Source organism: Neoarius graeffei, chromosome 25 (genome assembly GCF_027579695.1).
Source record: "Neoarius graeffei isolate fNeoGra1 chromosome 25, fNeoGra1.pri, whole genome shotgun sequence".
NCBI lineage: Eukaryota > Metazoa > Chordata > Actinopteri > Siluriformes > Ariidae > Neoarius > Neoarius graeffei.
This window is the reverse complement of record NC_083593.1, coordinates 22281440-22308086: the sequence shown is the minus strand read 5'-3', so window position 1 is coordinate 22308086 and position 26647 is coordinate 22281440. Positions and strand designations below refer to the sequence as shown.

At 41.4% G+C, this 26647-nt stretch overlaps 2 protein-coding genes across 3 annotated transcripts in view; one reads left to right on the top strand and one right to left on the bottom strand.

Moving 5' to 3' along the window:
• Positions 1–3939, bottom strand: part of nsun5 (NOP2/Sun RNA methyltransferase 5) — a 62052-nt gene extending 58113 nt beyond the window's left edge. Inside the window, exons 1-2 of one of the 2 annotated variants that reach the window (XM_060909007.1) lie at positions 3662–3939; positions 3463–3582 (exon numbers count right to left, since the gene is read on the bottom strand). In XM_060909007.1, coding sequence (XP_060764990.1) covers positions 3463–3582; positions 3662–3754 — 213 coding nt within the window. In that variant the 5' untranslated portion in view covers positions 3755–3939. The remainder of the gene's footprint in view (positions 1–3462; positions 3583–3661) is intronic. The other variant, XM_060909008.1, reaches the window with a different exon arrangement.
• Positions 3940–9272: 5333 nt separating this feature from the next.
• ripk4 (receptor-interacting serine-threonine kinase 4) lies at positions 9273–21334 on the top strand. The gene is made up of 8 exons (XM_060909334.1): positions 9273–9605; positions 12345–12636; positions 14319–14467; positions 14651–14700; positions 15555–15713; positions 16532–16641; positions 17808–18051; positions 18580–21334. The coding sequence occupies exons 1-8, from the start codon at positions 9424–9426 to the stop codon at positions 19824–19826; spliced, it is 2433 nt and encodes an 810-aa protein (XP_060765317.1). The 5' UTR covers positions 9273–9423; the 3' UTR covers positions 19827–21334.
• Positions 21335–26647: the final 5313 nt, after the last annotated feature.

Here is a 26647-nt window from a genome sequence, read left to right as displayed (position 1 = left end):
ACTTACAAGTCAATGATGATGATGAAGAGCAGGGAGACTTAGGATAGTTCACGTTACAGGTTTTTTTTTTCCTTGTGGTCCTCATCTCATTATCTCTAGCCGCTTTATCCTGTTCTACAGGGTCGCAGGCAAGCTGGAGCCTATCCCAGCTGACTACGGGCGAAAGGTCCAGGGTGTACTCTGCAAGTCGCTAGGTCATCACAGGGCTGACACAGACAACCATTCACACCTCAGGACTGTGAAATAGAAATGACAAAATCTGAGAAAACAATTTTAGCAGGGGGTCTGGGGGGCACAGGGCCCCAGAAGCTGAACAGATTTTGTGCATATTGATAGATTTGAAGCATCTCCTGAAAGCAAATATTTTCTCAACCATGCCATTTAATTTGAACTGTTATTATTTATTATGTTGAAATAATACAATATGAACTGATTTACCTTTCAACTGATAAGGGTTCACTTGAAGAATGAAAATATATCAATAACATACCTCATATTGTAAATTCACTTATATTCTTGTGTCGATTCGTATCAATTCATTGGGTACCATAATGTCTTTTCCAGGGGGAAATTCTAGACTGACTATTAAATAATAGTCATTAATGTTCTTGTTTTTGAACTGATTCAATACCAAAATGTCTTTCTTGTTCATGTTAGACAGATTCTAGTCAAAAACTATATACAACTATTTACAAGTCAATATTTATATTTATTTCCTTTTCTTTGTTAGCAGTTTCTTCAGCTTAGAAAGCCTACTCTTTTCTTTCTGACTTTATATGGCTTTTCCTTGCTCTTTTGGTCTCTCTTTCATTACGTATTCATAATAACAATGAACATTATGAACAATAACATAAGTTAAAACTACATAAATAATAAATGTGAACAAGATGGTCTACCTGGTAATCTATAGTTCGACAGCTTCAATTTCACCAATTCTGCATGTTTTTTTCCTTTAACATGGTCAACCAAACATGTTCTTCCACCAGAACCGTACTTCACATCCTGATGGCACAAGATGCAGTAAGCTTTCCCCGGTTCTTTTATCTTCCGTATGTGCTCATGGAGATATTCACTACCGGCTTTAAACTCCAGCCATCGCCAATTCCATGGATTTTTGATGCCGTTTTCCTTGTCAGTGTTTTTGACATTGTCTGTCTCACCGTCCTCCCTCTGAACAATGTCCCTCCGTGACGCGGACAGACCGCGAAATTCTCCTTTTCAAAACCGTTGATATCGAAAGCATGTTTAAAGAGCACAATGGTAAAACGAAAAGAACACAAGATTCACGCCGTGGTTTGTAAGCATGGCACAAATGCCGTAAACTGGTCTGTCATTGTTGCAAAAGAAAAAAAAGATACCAAAAAAATTACGATGTCGTTACAGAAAGAACAATTTGCGGTAGGCTCTTTCCCAGACTCACTGGTTCGGTGACACTCGCTGTACGAGACTACTAGCGATCGGTAGACAACAACCCCCACCCCCCAATTTTTTATTGCAGAATTAGATGATTTACTAAAATTATATTTTTGGCGGCCAAATTCGCGGAATTCCGCGGATTTTTCACAGCCCTGACACCTACAGTCAATATATGGCCCTTTTCCACTACCCTTTTTCAGCTCGCTTCAGCTCACTTCAGCCCGACACGGCTCGCGTTTCGACTACCAAAAACCAGCACGACTCAGCTCGTTTCAGCCCTGCTTAGCCCCTAAAACTCGCACCGTTTTGGAGTGGGGCTGAAGCGAGCCAAACCGTACCGAGTGAGGTTGGGGGCGTGAGCAGACACTCCCCTGTGCACTGATTGGTGAGGAGGAGTGTCCTCACATGCCCACACACGCCCCGCGAGCGCGCTGGGATCTGTAAACACCGTAAACCCGGAAGAAGAATAATTACGAATTACGAGAATTTCTGAAGCCTTATGCGCCTCGCCTCATCTATACGCTCTTGCCAGTATCTGTTGGCGTTGTCGGTGACAACAAGCCACAGCACCAAGACCAGCAACACTAACGACTCCATGTCCTCCATGTTTATTGTTTACTATCCGGGTCGTGAGACTACCGCTTAAAAGCTCACTGAATCAGTGACATACAGAGCATCGTGGACGAGTTCGCGGAGCGCAAGGCTCGTCGTATGCCCTTCAAATAATGCGCGCAGTAGGCTATTGATGTTTTATTATGAGCCATGTACAGTATGTCGCCTAATGTTTTTTTGTTTCTGAGTTACATGTTCGTTTGAAGGACTTAATGTACAAAATAACATAGTTGCACCCCGGAGTGTTGAAATTGGTAAACACAGTGCATTCAGTGAGGTTTGCACCGCCCTCCTTTTCTTTCTGACTCTTCCTGTCACCGTCGCAACCTCTGAGCGCTCATTCGTATGCCCTTCAAATAATGTGCGCAGTATAGGCTATTGATGTTTTATTATGAGCCATGTACAGTATCCTAATGTTTTTTGTTTCTGAGTTACATGTTCGTTTGAAGGACTTGATGTACTAAATAACATAGTTGCACCCGGTAGTGTTGAAATTGGTAAACACCGCAGTTGCGGACATTTTGTAGCCTAAAATGATGTTATGATAAGCTTTAATAAAGGGCCCGGTCATTTGCCCCGCCCCCGGCCCGGCCATTTGCCCCGCCCCCGCTCTGACTTGTTCCGCCACTGTCACTGATGTCACTGTTTGCGCTGCTTAACATCACCTGACGTCCACCCACTTTCGCTAACTCCACCCAATGTGTCCACCCACTTCCAGCCAGCACGGTTCAGCGCGGTTGTAGTCGAAATGCAACTCCAACAGCCCCACTCAGCTCGACTCAGCTCGACTCGGCACGGCACGGCTCAGCCGCGTTTGTAGTGGAAAAGCAGCATTAGAGTCACCAGTTAACCTAACCTGCATGTCTTTGGACTGTGGGGGAAACTGGAGCACCCGGAGGAAACCCACGCGGACACGGGGAGAACATGCAAACTCCGCACAGAAAGGCCCTCGCCGGCCACAGGGCTCGAACCCGGACGTTCTTGCTGTGAGGCGACAGCGCTAACCACTGCACCATCGTGCTGCCCCTTCCTTGTGGTTTACAAATATAATTAATTTGTAATTTTTTTTTAAATGTGAGAGTGTATATGCATGAAGATTAAGCTTATTTCATTCCTTCTTGAGAATGGAACTGTTTTGTCTAGTCAGGTGTGGATAAACTGGCATTGTTCTATAGCTGTACCAGCATTGTGTGTTCATAGAGTTTTGATAATAAATAAGAATTAAACATGTAAGCCTCGGTATTTTAGTTTTGTTCCATGTCTCCCCACTATGTCCCAAATCTCCCTGCAAAAAATAATGACAGAAAAAGTGAAGCCTAAAGGCCACTATATGTAATAAACTGAGAAACTAATGTTGCGGACGCTACCTGCAAAGAATTTCACACAATCTACAAAAGCTGAAAACTTGTCCCAAACTTCCCCGCTCTCCCCTACCTTTGCTAAATTACGTCGTAGGTTGGTGTCTTTCAGAAGCCTGGTGTTCTCGATAATCTCCTGAAGCACTGGGGAATATTTCTGAGTCTCACACACGAGGGCAAAGAGCTGCTTTATATTCTGAAAGAAAAACCAAACACGTCAACTGATGCTTATATAACAGACGCTTTGGCTCTGTTTGCATCAATTCTATGATTACCTGGAATTTACTGTCGTAGACTAGAGTTTTCACAGCTCCCTTCTTTTGCTCCACTTTATCGAGGATCTCTGCTGCTTTCATATAAAGTGCCATGTTAATTATTTAAATCAGAATATTAACCATTAACATGTAGGCATACCTTTATTACATGTATTTTCAGGTGAAAACCACGCTTCTGGGAAAAGTTGCCGACAAACAGGCAACGCGCTTTTCGGCAGTCGTAAATCGTCCTGCCTTACGGCAATTTCTGCAATTGCCTTGACAATCCTTTAGGGGGAGAAACACACACGTAAATGAGTGCATTATCCATCAGCGTCACTGGGGGAGCTGGAGCTAGTAACAACTGACTTTGAGGGAGAACAGAGAACAACCACCATTCACACTTGTGGGTAATTTAGAGTCAGTGGTTCTTATCAGCTCGTCAAATGTAAACCGACACTCGCAAGACTTGAGTATAGGAAGATATGCGGGCATCAAAACATTTACATTTCGGGAATTTGGTAAACGCCCTGATCCAGAGCGATTCACAGACGTGTTTTGAAGTCTCTCTCAATCAATCAATCAATCAATCGACTGGCTGTCTTCAAATGACTAAAGAGTTCTTCCTGAAATACTGAAATTAGCATTTTCATTTTAAAAACACTGTGTTGTCCTTGTGCTTTTTTTTTTTAACTATATTACCTTCCCAACCGAGTTTTAGACTGATGGTATTCTTAGTCCTAGTGAATTAGTATCAGGATCTTGATGGAGATGAAGAGGAATGAAGGTGAGCAGGAGCAAAACAGAATACATGTGCATCAGTGAGAATGGGGATGAGAGTGTAGTGAAGATGCAAGGAGTAGACGTAAAGCAAGTTGGTGAATTCAAGTACTGGGGTCAACTGTGCAGGAAAATGGGGGCTGCAATAGTGAGGTGAGAAAGAGAGTGCAGGCAGGGTGGAGCAGTTGGAGAAGGATTTTGGGAGTTGTTTGTGATAGGAAAGTCCCAGCAAAAGTGAAAGGTAAGATGTATAAGACAGTAGTGAGGCCAGCTGTGATGTATGGATTGGAGACCGTACCCTTAACGAAGAGACAGGAGGCAAAGTTGGAGGTGGCGGAGTTGAGGATATTAAGGTTTGCGATGGGAGTGATAAGGTTGGACAGGATAAGCAACGAGCACATCAGAGGGACAGTATATGTGGAGAGCTTGGGAATTAAGCTAAGAGAGAAGAGACTGAGATGGTATGGGCACATCCTGAGAAGAGATGCAGAGCATGTTGGAAGGAGAATGTTGAGGATGGAGCTGCCAGGCACACGAAAATGAGGAAGGCCAAAGAGGAGATACATGGATGTGGTGAGAGAGGACATGAAAGTGGTAGGTGTGGTAGAGAAGGATGCGGAAGACAGGGAGCAATGGAGACGAAAGATCCGCTGTGGTGACCCCTAATCGGGAGCAGCCAAAAGAAGAAGAAAAAAAATCTTGATGGAGATCGCAGAGCAAGTGTGGATAAGGGTGCTCTGGATAAGTGTGTGAGTGTGGATGAGGGTGCTCTGGGTGTAAGGGTGCAAGCCAAATGCTGTCAATGTAAATGCTGAGCACAAACATTGAGACTAAAGCTGGATCTGTTTTCACTGAATGATACTGCTGGATTTTTGCTGACCTTCTAAGGCCCTGTCCACACGGCAACGGATTCAGGTGACTCCGATACAATTGCTTATCGTTTAGGCCTGGCGTCCACATGGCACTGGTGTTTTGGGTGCCCAAAACGCAGTCTTTTTGAGAACGGGTTCCAGAGTGGAAAGATCTGGCAACGTTGCCGTTGTGAAGTTGTCTGGATGAGTAGAACGGATTTGTTTACGATGACGTCACAACCATATGACTGTGAGTGCTTCACGCCGGGTAGAAGTGTAACGAACTTGATGCGAGTTGTCAACAAATCCTATAACTTGGTTCATGAAACGCGCTTACAAAATATTTTCACTGTGAATATTTATTGTGTAATGGTGCAAAGTGAGAGAGAGAGAGAGAGAGAGACTCTGCCCTTAGGGCAGAGTCAATCCTGCCAGCAAAAATAGGGAAAAAAGGAGCGATCTCACCTCTTCAGATGATGGTTTAAGTCCTACAATACATTCCTCAAAAAGGGCGTAGAAGAGCAAATTAATCCTTCAATGTGTAGCATTCAATTTATTCCGGACCATTAAAGACGCCGCCTTCCGCGTAGAATCATACGTCATCCTCGCCGCCATATTGGATAGGTCAAAGCGGAGAATAAAGATTCATGTGCTGCGTTTAACTGTACCAACAGGTTTACCGTCCAAACGAGATCACATGGGACTACCTTTCACAGGTGAGAAACAACAAATTAATCCATCAACGTGTAGCATTCAATTTATTCCGGACCATTAAAGACGCCGCCTTCCGGGTAGAATCATACGTCATCCTCGCCGCCATATTGGATAGGTCAAAGCGGAGAATAAAGATTAGCTGCGTTTAACTGTACCAACAGGTTTGCCGTCCAAACGAGATCACATGGGATTACCTTTCACAGGTGAGACTGGAAAAATACTTTTCATTGTATTTGGTCATTATAATGTAATTTTACGAACAGATTTTCCTGACTTTGTGGCTAATATGAAGTCTCGCGCATAATAGTTTATGCGCATGCGTCCTTACTACTTCTATTGTTCTGGTGTCTCCGAAGGGACCGTCTTACAGCGCCCCTAGAGGTGTGGCATGTGTATTGCATCGTTTTCAGCAAGCGTTGCGTTGCCATATGGACCTGATATTTTACTGATTGTTGCCCATTTGGACGCGCTATATTTTTAAATAACATCTCGTTGCCGTTGTCGTGTGGATGTAGCCTAATATCAGGTCCATATGGCAACGCAACGCTTGCTGAAAACGATGCAATACACATGCCACACCTCTAGGGGCGCTGTAAGACGGTCCCTTCGGAGACACCAGAACAATAGAAGTAGTAAGGATGCATATTAGCCACAAAGTCAGGAAAATCTCTTTGTAAAATTACATTATAATGACCAAATACAATGAAAAGTATTTTTCCAGTCTCACCTGTGAAAGGTAATCCCATGTGATCTCGTTTGGATGGCAAACCTGTTGGTACAGTTAAACGCAGCTAATCTTTATTCTCCGCTTTGACCTCTCCAAAATGGCGGCGAGGATGACCTATGATTCTACGCGGAAGGCGGTGTCTTTAATGGTCCGGAATAAATTGAATGCTAATTAAATAATGATTAATTTGCTCCTCTACGCCCTTTTTGAGGAATGTATTGTAGGACTTAAACCCACATCTGAAGAGGTGAGATCGCTCTTTTTTTCTCTATTTTTGCTGGCGGGATTGACTCTCTCTCTCTCTCTCTCTCTCTCTCTCTCTCTCTCTCTCTCTCTCACTTTGCACCATTACACAATAAATATTCACAGTGAAAATATTTTGTAAGCGCGTTTCATGAACCAAGTTATAGGATTTGTTGACAACTCGCATCGCAATGAGAAGATCATTGGCACTACTGGTGTTAAGAATCAGACCATTTCATAAATGAATATTTTGCTGTAGAGCTGCAGTGTTTGTACAATTGCATGTTTTTGCTTCACTATTACTGTCACTATTCTGCTTCTTGCATTACTACTGTGAACTAACACTGAACATAATAATAATAATAATAATAATAATAATAAATAATATCTAAGCTCATGTTTCACTCTCACTAGTGCTCTGTAAGGCTTTTTCCTGGTGATATTCGTTACACTTCTACCCGGCGTGAAGCACTCAGTCATGTGGTTGTGACGTCATCGTAAACAAATCCGTTTTACTCATCCAGACGACTTCACAACGGCAACGTTGCCAGATCTTTCCACTCTGGAACCCGTTCTCAAAAAGATTGCGTTTTGGGCACCCAAAACGCCGGTGCCGTGTGGACGCCAGGCCTAAACGATAAGCAATTGTATCGGAGTCACCTGAATCCGTTGCCGTGTGGACAGGGCCTAAGTCTATCATAGTTTGTGATTTCATCCTATCTTTCACACTGAATACCTGAATATTCACACCTCACCTAGGGGACTGGGCCATCACAGAAGAAACAATTGCAAATGAGATCCACACCCTCAAGTAATATTCATGTCCCTGACCTGAAAGACCTGAAACACAAACAGATGCCAATTTGGAATAGATGCTTTCATTTACTACATTTTTTTTTCAGGCATTCCTAACACATTGCTGTCTTTTCTTTTCTTTTTTTAAACTCCCTTCTTCAGCTCTGGGAAAGGTCAGTATTTCCTCATTTTCATCTTCTGATTTCGTTAACTAGGCTTTAAATAAAAATGAACAGAACAAACCTGAATTCAGTGATTAGTTGTTTTCATAATTAGCCTGATTTATAGGACACATTTAATATAAGCTTTTGAGCAGGGATACCAGCTTTGGTGCTTTTATAATAAGATAACTTCTGACTTGGACTGCATTGCTGTTTTCCATAGGAAACATCACAGTACATGGATAAACATGGGATTCTGATTTGTACAATCACAAATCAGAAAAAGTTGGGATGGTATGGAAAATGCAAATAAAGAAAGTAGTGATTTCTAAATTTACTTTTTTGTATGTCATTGCAGACAGTATGAGCCCACAAAATTTGAAATATTGTTTGGTGAACTTCATTTCATTTATTAATAATTCCTGTGTTTCAGGCTTGTAACAAACATGTTCCAAAAAACGTTGGGACAGGGGCAATTTAGGGCTAGTAAAGGGGTAAAATAATTAGAAAACAACTTTTTCTGATTTAGGGTTGTAGATAAATTGTCCAGTAGCTGTACTGATTTTTTTTTTAATACCAATCAATGAAAAGGAATGTAACTTTTGCACTTATCTGTACCTCTGCTATCTTGGACTGGAGGGGAAATATGGGTGATCTGGCTAGTAGACCTTTTGGTGCTGATGTCCAACTGTTATAAACGTACTAGTCTATTACACACAGAGCTCAATGGAAATTAGAAACTGAAAGATTTTTGAATGGGTTTATTTGAAATTTATCATTATTATATAATTGGTAGGCTTACACACCAATTAAACAAACACAGTATAGTGTGCCCTGATGTTGTCTGTGCTATAAATCAAGACTTTTCCCCTGAGATTAATTGTTCAATGTTTACAAAATGATTTATCAAATGTCAGTGACATTCTTTGACAGGTAACTGAATGATGATGATATTACCTCACATGAGACAAAACGGTTGAACAAGAGCAGAGGGTAACATAAACTGCTGCCATGAATAGGTTATTGTGTTTCAGAGATGACTTTACAGATTCCACACTGGGGTCATTTTAGCTGGATCATGTAACAAGACTTGTTGGGTGATGTTAGCAAACATTCTTCAGCTTCTACTCAGGGAAGTACACTCGCTCACACCAGAATTTTGCTCACTGGTTCTATAAAGTGTTGACTTCCAAAGTTCCATGTCACATTGCTTTTGCTTCATAAATTTGCTGACATGTTCTGAAGACTGGATAAATAGTTGCTTTGAAAGTTCCACGTTTGCTACAAACTAGCATTCCTTGGACTGGTACTGCTTCATGCTGTTTAACAAAGGAAGTGATGTCACCAGTTGAAGCCCCACCTACCCTTCACCTGAACAGAGGGAAGGGCCAGACAGAAGTTGTCTGAACAGAAAGAGAAAAAAACAAGGAAACACTCAGGTGAGTGAGTCAGTTATAGTCTTTATGTAAAGAAGGGGGAAAAAGAAACATTAGCATTTAACAGGTTTTCAAGATGGATGTCCAAGAGAACTCCCCAGGAGTTATGGGGTTGCTGAAAACGTTTGACTCCTCTGAGTTTGGGAGCTGGGAGAAGATAGGCTCCGGTGGATTTGGACAAGTGTACAAAGTACGGCATGTACAGTGGAAAACATGGCTGGCTATTAAATGTCCTCCCAGTCTTCATGTGGATGAAAAGTGAGTAAAATTCTTTCACATATGTATTGTTTTATAATATGTCCAGTGTGTGTTTGAGGAACAAAGAAATTACGGTGGCTCAACATCTGTTTAATAAGTCCACTTTTCTGAAGAGTGAGTTGAGTTTGTTTTTGAGATTATGGAGTCTACCACTAGACAAGCCAGTCTCCTGGGTCAGATCATTATGGAAATGAATAGACTGTATCTCACACCCATTTTTCTTGATCATAACAGAATTTGTGGTTTGTGATAAAATAATGTGTACACTTGGTGAATTTCTACCACTGACGTCTAGATTACACCTAGTCCCCAGGACTTTTCGGATGAATACAAACAATGATGTTCAATGCTCTCTAATTATTTATCATCTGAAATCCATATTTGAGAGAAATCCATAGTTGAGAGACTTGATGTTATTAACTTCTTTTTTGTGTGTCAGAGATTCGATTACATAATATATTGTACTGGGGCATGATTATGCACGCACCTGCCTCCACACACGTATACACTCAAACTACTGTGAATTACCGTGTATGGGATGTACAGCAGGACAGAAAAATATAATCACGATCTGTTTCACAGATTTTTTTTTTTCCTAGTAATCTGCCACTGACTATACTAATACTGTATGTGATGACCTCTGTATGAACTGCCACAAGACTTCGTTATGCATGAAGAAGACATTCATATGTGAACAGCTGGTTCTGTTTTGACTTATCAGGAAGTAACCTTGTATAACAGTTCCTTAGGCCTCAATTAGCACGTTATAATGTACGGTAATAAATAACACAGTAGAGTGAAGTACTCGGTCTCTGCTTGACCCTGAGGTGTGTGTGTGTAGATGTATATGTGTACGTATATTTTATTATGATTATTTTTACTCAAGTTATTTCTTGACTATTCACCTTTGGCCATATAAACAGTTACTACCTTGGTGACTATTTTAGGGACACCATTAAAACATTACACTGTGTGACTAGGGATAAGTTGTCATTTAATAACCCAGTGTTTTTGTTGTAAGAGCACTGCGTGATGTTTTAACCCATGTATGAGTCGATGCATCACTGTGTGTAAAATCTAAAGATCAGTTGTTGATAGAAGAATGTTAGTCTTGCAAGCATTCAGTGCAGGCCAAGCATACTATCAGTTCATAACATCTGCCACTTTACTCCAGTTGTCCTTTGACTAAGCCATAAATGCAAAAGCAAGCTTTGTCCTCCATTAGCTCAGACTGGCCTACGTTTTATAATAATAATGTGTGTGGCTGAAAAACCGGTTGCACCAGGCCTTCTTTTAAGAGGAGCTTTTGTCTGATTGCAAATGATTTGAAGCAAGAGATTAGCGAAGCAGTGTACACCTCTCTCTTTTCCTCTCCTTCCTATTCACCCTGTCCCCCTTTTCTCTTCACCATCCGCTTTTTGTCACCCACAAAGAGCTTTCTTTTTTGCTTCAGGAACTTAGTACAGGATTGTGTCTTAAGTGTTGGCATGAGATTGGTTAGGTGCACAAATGTGTACCGCTTTAAGTGTTTAAACCCCTGTGCTTGCCACTACATTTTACACGTCTTCATTGTCACCGGGTTACGTTTAGATCACAACAAAAAGTGATACATTGATCATAAGACATTTGTATAAGGATGACCCTTAACAGTAGTGAGTTATGCTTTCCATGAGGGAGCTATAATAGTTTCAATTGATTTAGTTTTTCTTTGTACATATCATATATCTGTGTCTGGATCAGATACTGTATCAGTGTGTGAATATTTCTTGAAAATGCTACAATGGAATATAATTACAGTGCACCTAAAGGAAACCCCCAGGTAGCCCTATTCTTTAGATATATTGTGATACAATTGATGTGACTGTCTGCATTAAACCAGATTCACTTTGAAGAGTCTCTCTTGAGCTCTATATAGGGTGTGTATTAATGTGTGAATGCTCACATCAAACATCAAGAGGCTAAAACTGATAAGGATTCTTTGATATTGTGTAGGCTGCTTAGGAACATGTTATCTGCTCACACTATTTAATTTCGCGTTACATATAATGGCATTCCTCCTCCATTATCCCATTAAATCTGGGATTACAAGGTGATGCATGAAAAGCAGGCAGTCGTTTGCAAAGGTATCTCATACATTCATCACAATTACATTGTTTATAGATTTACATCCTTTAGGCCCAATATGTCTGCCATTCAAATTATCCCATTACATGCACTGATGTTTATAATCAGATTCCCAGAGTCGTTACTCAGCTGAGATCACACTAGTCATGCAATCACACTAGCATGGCAATAATGTGTTAAATTATATCATGGTTTAGTACAAGTATAGACTTTCTTTTGAGTCAAACCAGATTTTTACCATGGGTATCTATACTTTTTTTTTTTTTGTCTCTCCAATGTTCAGTTGACATTTCTCAGTTGAACCAAACTACCAACTATTTGAGCAATCCATTTTTCCTCTGAATGCTTTTGGATTTGTTTGAGCCTTCTGATCAAATGCTAGCCTAGTAAACTAGACCCACCCGCCTAGCGGCTAATCAAATGCTAGGTTGCACAATGTTAATTTCGAATGTATGTGCTCATATATTGCTAATCCGTGTCCAAAAATATTTATTCATGCCTACAAGTTTATTTTCAAATTTAGGCTCATAAGACCTCATATTCTTGGTCAGTAATATTGAAGTAATTGATCATCATTTGAAGTTGATTTGAAGTTTTCTTCCCCCCCGTTTAAAGAGAACGTGCCGAGCTCCTTGAAGAGGCCAATAAAATGGAGGCAGCAAAGTTCCGCTACATCCTGCCTGTATATGGCATCTGCAGCGATCCATTGGGCCTGGTGATGGAGTACATGGAGACAGGCTCTCTGGAGACGCTCTTGGCTGCAGAGCCACTGCCATGGGTGCTGCGTTTCCGTATTATCCATGAGACAGCAGTAGGCATGAACTTCCTGCACTGCATGAACCCACCGCTGCTCCATCTGGACCTGAAGCCTGCGAACATACTGCTGGATGCCCATCACCACGTCAAAGTAAGTTTGATGTTTCCTGGAGGGTCATATGTAGGTATGAATTACTTTACAAGTAGCTCTAATGAAGCAGTTTGCTAAAAAGTGTATATGTCTAACATTTCTAGCATATTTTTTTATAGGTGATATATGCCATTTTATTAAACCTAGATATAACATTTCCAGAATTCGGAATATACACAGTAATTTCTAGGACATTAACAGGAGTTTGTTAGTTGCAACAGAATGGAAATGGGCAATTACTTGTGTTTTTCCTTAATGGCCTTAAACCTTCAGTTCATTGTAATTCCCCAAAGGCAGAAATACTTTCCAAGCCGTTTTCCCATATTTGCCTGTCCTCCTTGTGGATGAGTAAGCATGGAGTGGGAGGATGGGTGGGAAATCACTTCTCTGGATTGAATAGGCTGGATGTAAATACATCCATCGCGGGCCAGCCTGAACAAGTTGGCTAAGCAGCCTTAATACATAGCAGGCACACACCTGTACATGTCCACACACACTCCGTCAAGAGGACCTTCCCACCTCACAAGGCATGCTGAGGGCACTCCAACTCCCAACCTACCTTCCTAGAAACAGTGACTGTGTAAAATAAACCCACGGTTTTCATGCTTCTTGTGAAAAATGACATTGTGCCAAACCCACAGCACCTACTCTCGCTCCACAGCTTTCACTGGGCTGCAAGTACAAATAACATGGTGCCATTCTGATGTCGTCGTTAGCGCTAACTCATTAAGTGGCCACAGGATGGCTATGAATTGTGATTGGCCAACACACACAATTTTAATAATGTTTAACATCTATTATTTTTAAACATGTACCACATTTTTTTTTTTTTTTTGGCAAGGCAGATTTAGTAAATTGGGAAAATAACAAATTACGACTTAGAGGTACAATAAATTTTCTGCCGCACCTTCAGGGCCCCCTGCAGTCCCCAGTTTGAGAACCACTGCTTTAACATGAGTACACAAATTAACACCACACTATTTTTGATAATTCCTTACTGTATTAAAAGGGGTTTTTTTAGTCACAAAATAAATAAAAAAATAAAGTAAGCTTAATTTGCAATGCGTAGCCTGCTATATCTAGATCTCATCTCATTATCTCTAGCCGCTTTATCCTGTTCTACAGGGTCGGAGGCAAGCTGGAGCCTATCCCAGCTGACTACGGGCGAAAGGCGGGGTACACCCTGGACAAGTCGCCAGGTCATCACAGGGCTGATACATAGACACAGACAACCATTCACACTCGCATTCACACCTACGGTCAATTTAGAGTCACCAGTTAACCTAACCTGCATGTCTTTGGACTGTGGGGGAAACCGGAGCACCCGGAGGAAACCCATGTGGACACGGGGAAAACATGCAAACTCCGCCCAGAAAGGCCCTCATCAGCCACGGGGCTCGAACCCGGACCTTCTTGCTGTGAGGCGACAGCGCTAACCACTACACCACCTTGCCACCCGCTATATCTAGATTATTTTATGTATTTTTAACAAATTTTAGAAAACCAAAACACCTTGGTGTTTAGCATTGAGCAGATCAAATTTCATCACTAGTTGGTTCCCAGTCAGTTTAAGATGTATGATGGAAGATCACATTCACCTCTCAGGTGGTTTTAAAATGTATGATGGAAAATTACCAGCCAGACAGCCTTGATGTGACACACTTTTGTTTGTTTATTCTTAGATCTCAGACTTTGGCCTTGCCAGGTGGAATGGCTTTGCCAGGAATGATGACATCAGTCGTGATGGATTCTGTGGTACTATTGCCTACCTACCACCTGAAAGGATCATTGAGAAGGAAAGAGTCTCTGATACCAAGCACGATGTGTACAGGTCAGCTTGTTTTGACTCGGCAATATTTAAGAGTGTGAAAGTTCAAGAATTATATGATCAACTTTATAGCATTTCTGTACATACACTACAAAATATAACACAATATAAGATGGCCTCAGTGTTAGCCCTGTGTTTTTATAAGGGGGCATCGGTACTCAACCTACCTCTACTCTGTTTATGCAGCTTCTCGATTGTTATCTGGGGAATTCTCACACAGAAAAAGCCATATCAAGGTAAGATAGAGAATCGTGATTCTGTTTGTCATTGATTCAAGTTTCTGGCTTGGCCCATTTCCTAATGCTTTGGTAATTAGGGCTACTGATTAACAGGCTAATGTCAGGACTCCTTAATCTAAGGAATATTTACAGTAGAATTTAGAGGTCAGTCAGTCCTTCATGCTCTACATGTCTCATTAAATGTTCCATGCTATTAAGTTGTTTTGTTTTTTTTGTTTTTGGTTTTTTTTAATTTCTAAGGGTTCTCCTGTCATATTTTAATAGTATTACATTACACTGCTCTAATTCTATTATTTTGTTTCTTGATCCAGAATGATCCTTTTGATTTTTTTTTTTCTCATGTCTGTCAAATACAGTATAGGATTTTGTAAGACAAGAATAAAAATCACACGTTTGGCATTGACTGCGGTTTTAGTAACTGCCGTTTGTGAATAATGACTGTCAAAATTGCTTGAAACCAAAATAGCTGTCTGTGTTTGTTCTGTCACTGGTTGGCACACGAGAGTTTGTGTGACCAAAAGTCTTCCGGAAAAGAAACAATATCTTTTTTTCATTGTTGATACAGGGATTTAGGACTATAAAGAACACTTCCATAATCTATTTCCCATTCTTCTGTGCTTTAAATTCAGAACAGTTAATCTTTGACAGTTCGTTGTTTTTTTTTTTTGCCACATGTATGCATTACCCCCACCTCCCACCCCTAGTGTGAGTTAGTGTTGTGCATGTATCGCATATCGGTCATGTAAACCGAAACCAAGATTGCCCCCATTTTTGAAGCAAAGTTAGTGCTGTGTTTCTGAGCATATCAGAGCAGTGAATTGAAACCTTGTTTATTTTTCTGTCTCTTATAGGGGAGAACAATATTCTGCATATCATGGTGAAGGTGGTGAAAGGGGTTCGTCCAGACCTGAGCGCTGTGCCCCGCAGTCGACCCCAGGCATGTTCAGGCTTTATAGCCCTCATGCAGAAATGCTGGAGTGGATCTCCTGATGCCAGGCCAAGCTTCCAGGGTGAATGTCCCACAGTGGTCATAAATTATTTAATACTAACTTTTCCACTAGAGATATGTATACACTGCAGAGTAGAAAAACTATTTTTCCAACATGCAGAAGACTTTCTTTTGACTGCTAAATATAGTAAAATTATAGTAATTACATGAGGTTGGTACAGTGGTATTTTCAGTAAATCAATAATAACATTGAACTGCTTACATAATATATGAAGGAGCGAGAAAATATTGCATGGTTGCACGAAGATATGAAGTTTATCTTTGAGTGGTGAACATATTCACGAGTGAGCAAAGTGAACAAGTGAAAATATTTTCAACATGAGAAGATAAACTTCATATCTTTGTGTCACTATGTAATGTTCTTTATACTATATGGATACATCCACACATACAAAAAAAAATGTAATGTGTGCGTGTGTAAGTTAATGAAAATAATTTTAATTTTGAACCAGTTCGCCATTTTGACAACGTGCGTCGAATCAGCAGGGAAACACTAGGAGTGACATCATCAGAGTGAAATAGGTCACTCAGATGACAATATATTTCATGTGAAAAATAAGAGTTTTTTAACACGAGAAGATAAACTTCATATCTTTAAGCCAATGTGTGATTTTTTTTTTTTTTTCTTATTACATCAACACATTTCACAAAGTACCCAAATTTATCAAAACATTCACTGATAGCCTCACGAGTGACATATAGAGATTGTCACGGTTTTGGTTCTCCATGTACCAGATGTAGCTTGTATGAAAAAATGAGTGGTATATTTCCCAGTAAAACACTCATGTCCATATATATAATTTTTTTTTTCTTTTGTAGAGATTACGTCTGAGGCAGAGGAGCTGTGTTCCAAACCCCATGATGAGTCCAGAGGATCAGTGTCTGAGCCAGACTCCTCACCCTGTCCGGCTCCAACAAGCTCTGAACGGGTAACCCCAAAATGTTTTCCTATTTCTGAGCCATCTGCTCTATTTATTGCCTTTTTCTCTGGCTCATCTTCTGATTCTTCCCTTCAAAGTTCCTTTCTCTCAAAACTCCCTAAATGAAGTATTGTGTAAAGATCTTTGTCACTGTGCAACATGGAAAAGAATCTTTGTGAGCGTTGAAGGATATCTGACTGTCACAATCACAGCTAGTCATTAAGCAACTGTATGGCACGTGTTGTGTTCTTTCAGCACATACAGTACTGTACCATACCATGAATGTTTCATGCATCTAGTGACATTAGAGCAGAGCAAGGGAATGCAACTGGGCAGCATTGTTTGTTTATGTGCAAACTCATTTCCTGAATGAACAGAATGCCTTAGAATATTACTGTAAATACGAGATTGTTTTTGTTTTCTCCTATATACATAACTATAAACTACCCTTAGTCACAGGATGATTTTATGGATGAGTAAACTAAAAATTTAGTATTTTGAGGTGAGCCTTAAATGAGTTTATGGAGCCATTTGCTAAATCTGTTTTGATAGTCAGCTGGGATAGGCTCCAGCTTGCCTGCGACCCTGCACAGGATAGGTGGCTACAGATGGCTGGATCGATGGGACGGCACGGTGGTGTAGTGGTTAACACGGTCGCCTCACAGCAAGAAGGTTCCGGGTTCGAACCCAGCGACCGGCTGTAACACACAGCCTTTCTGTGTGGAGTTTATATGTTCTCCCCGTGTCTGCGTGGGTTTCCTCCGGGTGCTCCGGTTTCCCCCAGAGTCCAAAGACATGCAGTTAGGTTGATGTGGGGCGGCCTTGGGCTGAGGTTTCCTTGAGCAAGGTACCTGACCCCTGACTGCTCCCTGGGCGCTCTGGTGTGGCTGCCCACTGCTCTGAGTGTGTGTGTGTGTGTGTGTGTGTTCACTGCTTCAGATGGGTTAAATGCAGAAGATGAATTTCACTGTGCTTGAATTCGTGTGCATGTGACGAATAAAGGTTTCTTCTTGTTTCTCTGATTGTAATTTTTTAATGTTACATTTCACAATAAACTGTCAAAATCCATATACAAATCAAGTTAATTTGTACAAGCAGTATTACTTAAATTTAAGTTTATGATCATCAGTTTATATCAGTGCATTATATTTATAAGTTCGTTCTTGTCGTCTTAGGTTAAGGAGCAAAAACCAGTGAGGCCAAAGTCAGCTATGTTACCAGAGAAAGACTACAGCCTTTCTGAGCTGCTGAGTCAGATCGACTCTGGGATTTCTCGCAGCTTTGACCATGTTAAAGAGGACTGCCTGGAGAGCAAGGACAACACCAGCAAGAGACTGTCCGGAATCTCCTCTGTGGACTCGGCCTTCTCATCCCAAGGCTCCATCACACTCTCCTTTGAGAGGGAGAATTCAGTCAATGGTACAAAGTTTTATTCAACACTGATTCTTGGGCTGTTTTAAGCTGCGCTATGACAATATGGTGTCATCGAGAACAAAGGAGTAATTTGAATATACACCATTTAATGACCATCATACCATTTATTTGTAGAATCCAATTTGTACTCTCGTATTTTTGTTGTTGTTACTGTTATCAGTTTTATTTCAGCCCTGCCTAGTACATAATTAATAATTAATTATGTACATAATTAATAATGGCAGTCAAGTTTAACTTTGGCTTTTGGAGTGGTAGGTAAGCTCCATTACAGTGCATAAAAAATAATAGCAGCTTTAGAAATGGTGGTCATATCAGTTCATTATTCAATATGATTGTCCCACTTTAACTGTTTAATCTTTAGTCCTACTTACTAGTCTGAAAAATAAAATTTCATTAAAAATAAATGTGAAATATTTTATGGCCAGAAAAACCCTAGGTCTTTTCGTTGTTGTTGTTTATTGGCTTTATATGCCGTTTCAAACGTGTGGGTTTTTTTTTTCTTTAATCACTTAGAGTCAAGCGAGATCCAGAAGAAGAAGCTGTGTGAAGCCATTCGCACTGAGGACACAGCAAAACTAATGAAGCTCCTGCAGCCACAGGATGTGGAACTCCGCCTAGAAGGTGGCGGTAGCCTACTTCACTATGCTACAGCACTGGGCAATGAGGAGGCTGTGAAATTTCTACTACTTAATAACTGCAGTGCTAACCTGGCTGACTGGCGTGGCGCCACACCTCTGCACATTGCTGCAGAAAAGCATCTCCGAGGTGTTGCTGAGGTCTTACTGAGCCGCAAAGGAACTGATGTGAATGCTAAGGATGAGGACCAGTACACAGCCCTGCATTTTGCTGCTCAGAACGGCGATGAGGCTCTGGCACGCCTGCTTCTGGAGCGACGGGCATCAGCCAGTGAGGCAGACACACAGGGACGTACAGCAGCCCACGTGGCATGTCAGCATGGGTGTGAGGGCGTTCTGCGTGTGCTCTTGAGTCGAGGTGTTGTCGATGCCCATGCCACTGCCAAGGATGGGTGGACATCACTGCATCTGGCAGCCTGGCGTGGTCACTCCACCATCACCAAGCTGTTGGCTAAGCAGGCATGTGCTGATGTGGATGCAACAACTGCTGATGGGCGCACGCCACTGCACCTGGCGGCTCAGACCGGTCGATACAGGGTGGCACGTGTGCTCGTGGAGCTGGGTGCCAACGTGCAACAGATCTCCAACCCAGACCTACGCTCGCCGCTACACGTTGCAGCCGAGACAGGCCACACAAGCACTGCACGCCTGCTGCTGAAGCATGGTGCAGATATCCAAGGACGCACAGCTCAAGGCTGCACTGCCTTGCACCTAGCGGCTCAGCGTGGCCACTTGCCCACAGCAAGAATGCTCCTGGAGGAGGGTGCTGATGTTCGGAGTGCCAACCGTGCCCTTCGCACTGCGTGCCACCTGGCAGCTGAAGCTGGTCATGGCCAGGTGGTCAGCGAGCTGCTCGAGAGGTGGCCTGAGGTCATCACAGTGCAGGATGAGGATGGATTAGCACCATTGCACCTAGCCTTGCGCAGCGGACACATGGACATCACGCGTCTCTTGCTCAGCCATGGAAACTCAGAGGCTGATCTTTTGCAGCCAGAACCCAAGACTCCGAACACTAAAACAGTTGAGGGGCTCCATAGGAAAGTACTAATCCTGAAACTCACCGAGCCCAAGGGCAACAACTCCATGCAAGACTCAACAGACACACAGTTGCCCTCTGCACACTAGAAAAACTAGCACAGAGACCTAGATTTCAGTGTCTCTGACTGCCATGTTGTTTAAAAGTATCTACAAATTATGGACTGTTACATCCTTCTGGTAAAGAGACGTTTATCTCTCTTTCTGGTTTGTATATATAATGTAATTATTTGGTTGGGGCCCTTTGAATATAATTACCTCTTGGATAGTTTTATTTCTGTGGACTTTGTGGGCTCATGAACACTTTTCCAGAAAAAAAAATTAATAACAATATTCCTGATTAGCAAAAGGATGATGTATATAGGGCAGCATGGTGGTGCAGTGGTTAGGACTTTCGTCTCACAGAGATGAGGTTCTGTGTTTGACCCTCGTGGCTGACTGGAGCCTTTCTGTGTGAAGTTTCCATGTTCCCCGTGTCTGCATGGGTTTCCTCCCACAGTACAAAGACGTGTGGATCAGGTCAACTGGCTACTGTAATTTGCACCTACGTGTGAATGATTATTCATCTCTGGAATTGGCTCCAGTTTCCATCGTGCCCCTGATGGATAAACAGTATAGTAATGGATAGATGGATGGATGATGTGTATATACAAGCATTGTAAATAGAAACTGGACTTATTCTTGCTTTGCCATCTTCAGCATGAACTTATTGTCCAGTCATTGTTCTTTTTTACATTTATATGTTCATTGTTTTTAGTATTGTTTTTAACCATGTCATATGTGTTTTTTATCCTTGGAGCCCCCCGGGAAAATAAAATGTACACTTAAAGATGATAAATGGAAGAAAAAAAAAGGCTAAAAAAAGCTAAAATGGCAGGCCATTGCATAATGCTGAGGTCAGATTGTGAACACCTATACTCTCTTACTCCAGTGCCTACATCCTGGCAGTACTTCAAGGCTGTTTCAAATCCACAAGGCTAATTATACCATTTAATACCTCTGGTTGTATGACAGAGTATTTGAACCACTTGGCTCCCACCATGGGAACAGGGCCTGAGGGGGATCACAGGTGATGTGTGTTTGGGTAGTGGAAATGGGGGTGGTAACTGTACATTGTGAATACCACCATGTCAAGATGGTTGGCCAGCTCCTGAGACCACCTTATCTATTCATCACTTTGTAAAAGCAGAGCATGGTGCCTAACTGATGCCGCCTGGAGCAGAGTTTTCACAACCCACAATTTACTCGAAAAAGAAACTGCAGCATGTTTCTTTCCTTGGTATTCATACTCTCTTTTTGTAGAGAGACACAGAATTTACTTACTAGTGAACTCTGTATGATGAGGCTGTGTGTGTGTGTTACTTGCATGCACAATCTCTCTCTCACATACAACAAATAAGTATTTGCGTAGCACTATTTCCTTTGCTACCATGAGATCCAAGAGACTTTAGTCTTTTGCTTTGACATTCCTTTGTAATCTGATAAAGAAATTGTCGTATTTTTGTATACAGAATTAAATACCTATAGTGTTTAAACAGTTTCTTTTTTTTTTGTATTTTGATGGACAATTAAAGTACATCATGTGTATTAAATGAAAAGGCTGACTCTGTGTTGTCTTTCATACATTTAAACACGATAGGAAAACAAGCAGCACTTGACCTCCCATACCTTCAACTAAGAATAAAAAACACAGAACATATACACTGGCTGTCCACTTTATTAGGAACACCTGCACATTCATGCCGTTAGCCAATCATGTGGCAGCAGCACAATGCGTAAAATGATGGCGAGATAGGTCAAGCTTCAGTTAATGTTCACATCAAACATTAGAGGGGGGAGATGTGATTTCTGTGACTTTAACTGTGACGTGGTTGTTGGTCAGCTCAGACCAGTCTGTTCATTCTCCTCTGATTTCTCTCATCAGCAAGTCAAGTTTATTTTTATAGCGCTTTTAACAATAGATGTTGTCGCAAAGCAGCTTTACAGAATTTTAGTGACTTTAAATATGAGCTAGTTTTATCCCTAGTCTATCCCCAATGAGTAAGCCTGTGGCGACGGTGGCAAGGGGAAAAACTCCCTCAGACGGCATGAGGAAGAAACCTTGAGAGGAGCCAGACTCAGAAGGGAACCCATCCTCATATTAGGTCATAACAGATAGCATGATTATAACATTTTAACAGTTTTAACATGAAGTCTGTTTTGTTATCCCCCGCCCAAACAAAGTTTGACGGGGGATATAAAAACGCCTTCCGTCTGTCCGGTTACGTTTTCGTTTCCGGGCCATATCTTTAAAACTACTGAAGATATCTTCGAGAAACTTTGTATACATATCAAGCAACATGTGAACTGGTGCCTTTTGCTATTTTGGATTTTTGAAAAAAAAAAGTATTTTTCAAATTTTTACATAAATAGATTTTGACTTGGTTTCTAAGAGCAATGTTTGTTTCCAGAGCGTATATCCAAAACTATTCATGATACAGATTTGAAACTTGGTATACATGTTAACAAGGTGATGTAGATGTGCCTTTTCATATTAAGAAATTTGAAAAATTTTAATTTTTCATGTTTCCATGGAAACAATTTCAGACTTAGTCTCTCAGGTTATTCTTAGGGGTAGGTTTTGTTTCCGGAGCAGAAATTGAAAACTACGAGTGGTATGGTCTTGAAAGTTGGTATATGTGTTGATTAAATAATGTATATGTGCCTTTTGATACTAAGAAATATGAGAAATTTTAAGTTTTAGCTTGGGCGGCACGGTGGTGTAGTGGTTAGCGCTGTTGCCTCACAGCAAGAAGGTCCGGGTTCGAGCCCCGTGGCCGACGAGGGCCTTTCTGTGTGGAGTTTGCATGTTGTCCATGTGGGTTTCCTCCGGGTGCTCCGGTTTCCCCCACAGTCCAAAGATATGCAGGTTAGGTTAACTGGTGACTCTAAATTGACCGTGAGTGTGAATGGTTGTCTGTGTCTCTGTGTCAGTCCTGTGATGACCTGGCGACTTGTCCAGGGTGTACCCCGCCTTTCGCCCGTAGTCAGCTGGGATAAGCTCCAGCTTGCCTGTGACCCTGTAGAAGGATAAAGCGGCTAGAGATAATGAGATGAGATGAGAAGTTTTAGCTCACCTGGACCAAAGGTCCAGTGGGCTTATGCCATGGGCTGCTGAGGTCAATGTAAAGAGGTAGGGTTGGTTTCCTGCAGCAGAACTTGAAAAATGTGACAATATCTTGAAACTTGGTATATAGTTGGTATATAGGGCAGGGGATATAGATGACTCTGTCTTCTTGTTGATGTTATAAACTGTTCGTTGATGGAAACTTGAGTGCAAAACTGTTCATGACAACCGCAGTCCTAAAGTTAGCAAGTCAATTGTAGTCCTCAGCCATAAAAGCATTACTGTAAGTGTCCAGAGCGTCTTCCAAGTGTGACTTTCGACTGTCCATATGGGGCTGTCCTCCACAAGCTGTTTCAGCCTGCAGACCCTCTGTGTAAACTCTAGAGACTGTTGAGTGTTTAAGTCCCAAGAGATCAGCAGTTTCTGAAATACTCAAATCAGTCACTCTAGCACCAACAACCATGCCACAGTTAAAGTAACAGAGATCACACTTTTTCTTCATTCTTATGTTTGATGTGAACATTAACCAAAGCTCTTGATTTGGAACTGCATGATTTTTTGCATTGTACTTCTGCTACATGATTCGCTGAATAGGTTAAATGCATAAATTAGCAAGTGTACAGGTGTTCCTATTAAAGTGGATGGTTGAGTGTCTGTAAAGATGCGTAAAGTTTAATAATATAATGATTAATATGAATTAAACCAGATCAGTAGTGGTTAGCACTGTCGCCTCACAGCAAGAAGGTCCTGGGTTCGAGCCCAGTGGCCGACGGGGGCCTTTCTGTGTGGAGTTTGCATGTTCTCCCCATGTCTGTGTGGGTTTCCTCCAGGTGCTCTGGTTTCCCCCACAGTTCAAAGACATGCAAGTTAAGCCAGTATCTCACTGGGCTGCGACAGCCTGCGACTATTTGGAGACACAATAATTGCAATAAAATATAAGAATTAGTGACAATTTTCACTTGGAATCACACTGAATTGATATTCGCATATTTTACCGCAATTGTTGTGTCTCCAACTAGTCACAGGCTGTCGCAGCCTGGCTTTCCCTCGGCAGGCAGGGAAGTAGAGGAAGCCTCACGGAAACTGACTTGAGAAGGGTTTGCGATGGCTTTGCGACACCAGCGATGCATTTGCAGCTATTTTGAGAGAAATTTTGTCACACGAATTTTTTGAACATGTTCAAAATTTCAGCGATGAAGGAGCAACACTTTGCGACTCATGTGAGGAAATTGAGAAGCCCCGCGAATGTTTCAAGACACTTTTGAAACTCTCTCGCGAATGACGTTCGCAATTTGTCGCAAGCTGTCGCAGCCCAGTGGGATACTACCCTTAGGTTAACTGATGGCTCTAAATTGACCGTAGGTGTGAATATGAATGGTTGTCTGTGTCTATGTGTCAGCCCTGCGATGACCTGGCGACTTGTCCAGGGTGTACCCTACCTCTCGCCCATAGTCAGCTGGGATAGGCTCCAGCTTGCCTGTGACCCTGTACAGGATAAGCGGCTACAGATAATGGATGGATAAACCAGATCAGAGGCATTGACTCTTGTTCATGTCATCAACCATGTTATCAGATCTAAAACTGATGGTCTTCCCAAATAACTGAGTCACACATTTGACTATAAATCTGTATATCATAGAAACAAGTGTTGCCAGGCAAAACAAACCTCGCCCAGCCTTTCAGGTGACCTTGACCTTCACCTTGACCCGATTAACCCCAAAATTTAATCACCTAATCTGTGGACCATTGCCCACCTACCCTGAAAATTTGAAACCAATTGGTACAACCGTCTAGACGCTAGATTGTTAACAGGCAGACACACAAACCGCACTGATTACAATACCTCGCCTCGCTTACTCCATCGCAGGCGAGGTAACTAGAAGAGCACTCGCTAGAGTGTATACCTCCGCTAAGCCACATATTCAGATTTGCATCAAAGTCTAATCAATTGTTCCTTGGTCCATGGCCCACCTTTCCTCAAAATTTCATCAGAATCCGTTCGCTGCTTTTTGAGTTACGTTGTGAACAAACAAACAAACGGAGGTGAAAAAATATCCTCCTCCAACAAAGTTGGCGGAGGTAAAAATACTACATGTGGTCGCCTTCTGTGGCAGAGACAGGACTGTTACAATGCTTAACACCCTTCAAGAGCCATTTCACACAGGCTTTTATATTCATGTCCAATGTATGATCTTTAGTCTCAGCTAAATGACTTCTACCTGACCTTGTGTCCAGTGTGGCTACTCTGGTTTTAACGGTGTCTGTGTTTTTCAGGCTTTCATTGGCATCCTTCAGAGATGTAACTTCTGGGTAGCTTTCTTCCTAAATACTTACCTTAAGCCCAAAGTAGTGCAGACTGTGGTTAAAAACACTGTAGCATCAGGAGCCCTGGGCTTAGGGGAAGGGAAGTGCATTTGGCTTAGATCACTGAAGTGAGCTTCACAAGATAGACTTGCTGGGAAACAGCATGGCCTGGTTTGGGTTGCGCAGCCATATGGTCATGATCACAACTCCAGGAAAAGTCAGTATTTAATGAAAGTTCATGAAAATTGGCAGCTTGTTTTCTCATGTCATAATAGTTGTGCCCAGGCTAGTATGCCATTCTCTGGCAATCATGGCATTGATGATAACTGTGGCCCTTGGGATCCAGGTGTAGCATCCAGCAGGGAAATGACCACAGCTGGGGTGGCATCCAAGTAGACTGAAGATGCGCCATATCCATGTAGTGAGGCTGTGTGGCATAGGAATGCCACTATTCCTGGAGCTGCTTTGTCATATATGAGTACTGACTAAACAAACTGGTTAACACAAGGCCAGGATTCATGTTTCATGTAAAGTGAGTTAAAGGTTCGTGCTGGCTGGAAATTTTCCATGAAAATTGTATTTACTCTAGAAGGAATCATTTTAGATTATACACTAGGGTGCATCAGTTGCCCCCTAAAAATGAATAGTTCCTCCGATCATGATGCATTTTTGTTTTCATGTTCCTTTTGGTAAGAAAACACACTGGGTGAAATATTTTGACAAAATTCAAAAGTTTAATGGTGGCACCAGGAGCTCAAAGTTTTGGAAAAAGCTGCCATTTTATGACTTTTATGACAAAATTTCGATCACTTTTCATGAAATATTATGGCACCTTATAGAGTATACCAAATATCTTAGATACACATTTTTAGTACATATTCTAAATATATTATCAAGCACAGTTTGAGTTTTAGCTGTTCATTGAATCATTGTTCAACTACTTTTAAACAATACAAATGTATTATGAATCACATTAATGCTTCTCAATCCCTTGCAAAGGTTCTTAACATGACCTCTGGGTCACAAGAAATCAATAAATGGAGTCCAACATTGTGATTCAAACCTTAAACGAAAACATAAGCGGTTTTTTTTGGCAAAAAATGAACCTCATGATGCCACCATTAGACTTTTGAATATGGTCAAAAAATTTTACAGGATGTCTTTATTGGTGAAAAAGAACACCCAAACAAAAATGCATCAGATTTTATGAAAGTGAGGGCAATTGATGCACCCTATTATACACCATCAATTAGGAGTAAATATACACTGCAGTGATCATAAAATGATTAGAATACTGTATGTACTTAATTAAATTAGATTTCTTTAACAAACTGTACTGTAATACCAGTTTAATAAGCTTAGTTATAAATCTCTGATGTTGAAGGAGAGTGCATTTTTTTAATTACCTTTTCAGGTCAGATAATGGTTATTCTGATTTTATATAACAAAAAAAAAATTGGAATTTAAATTTCCTACAACTCAACTGCTACTCAAAAATCCA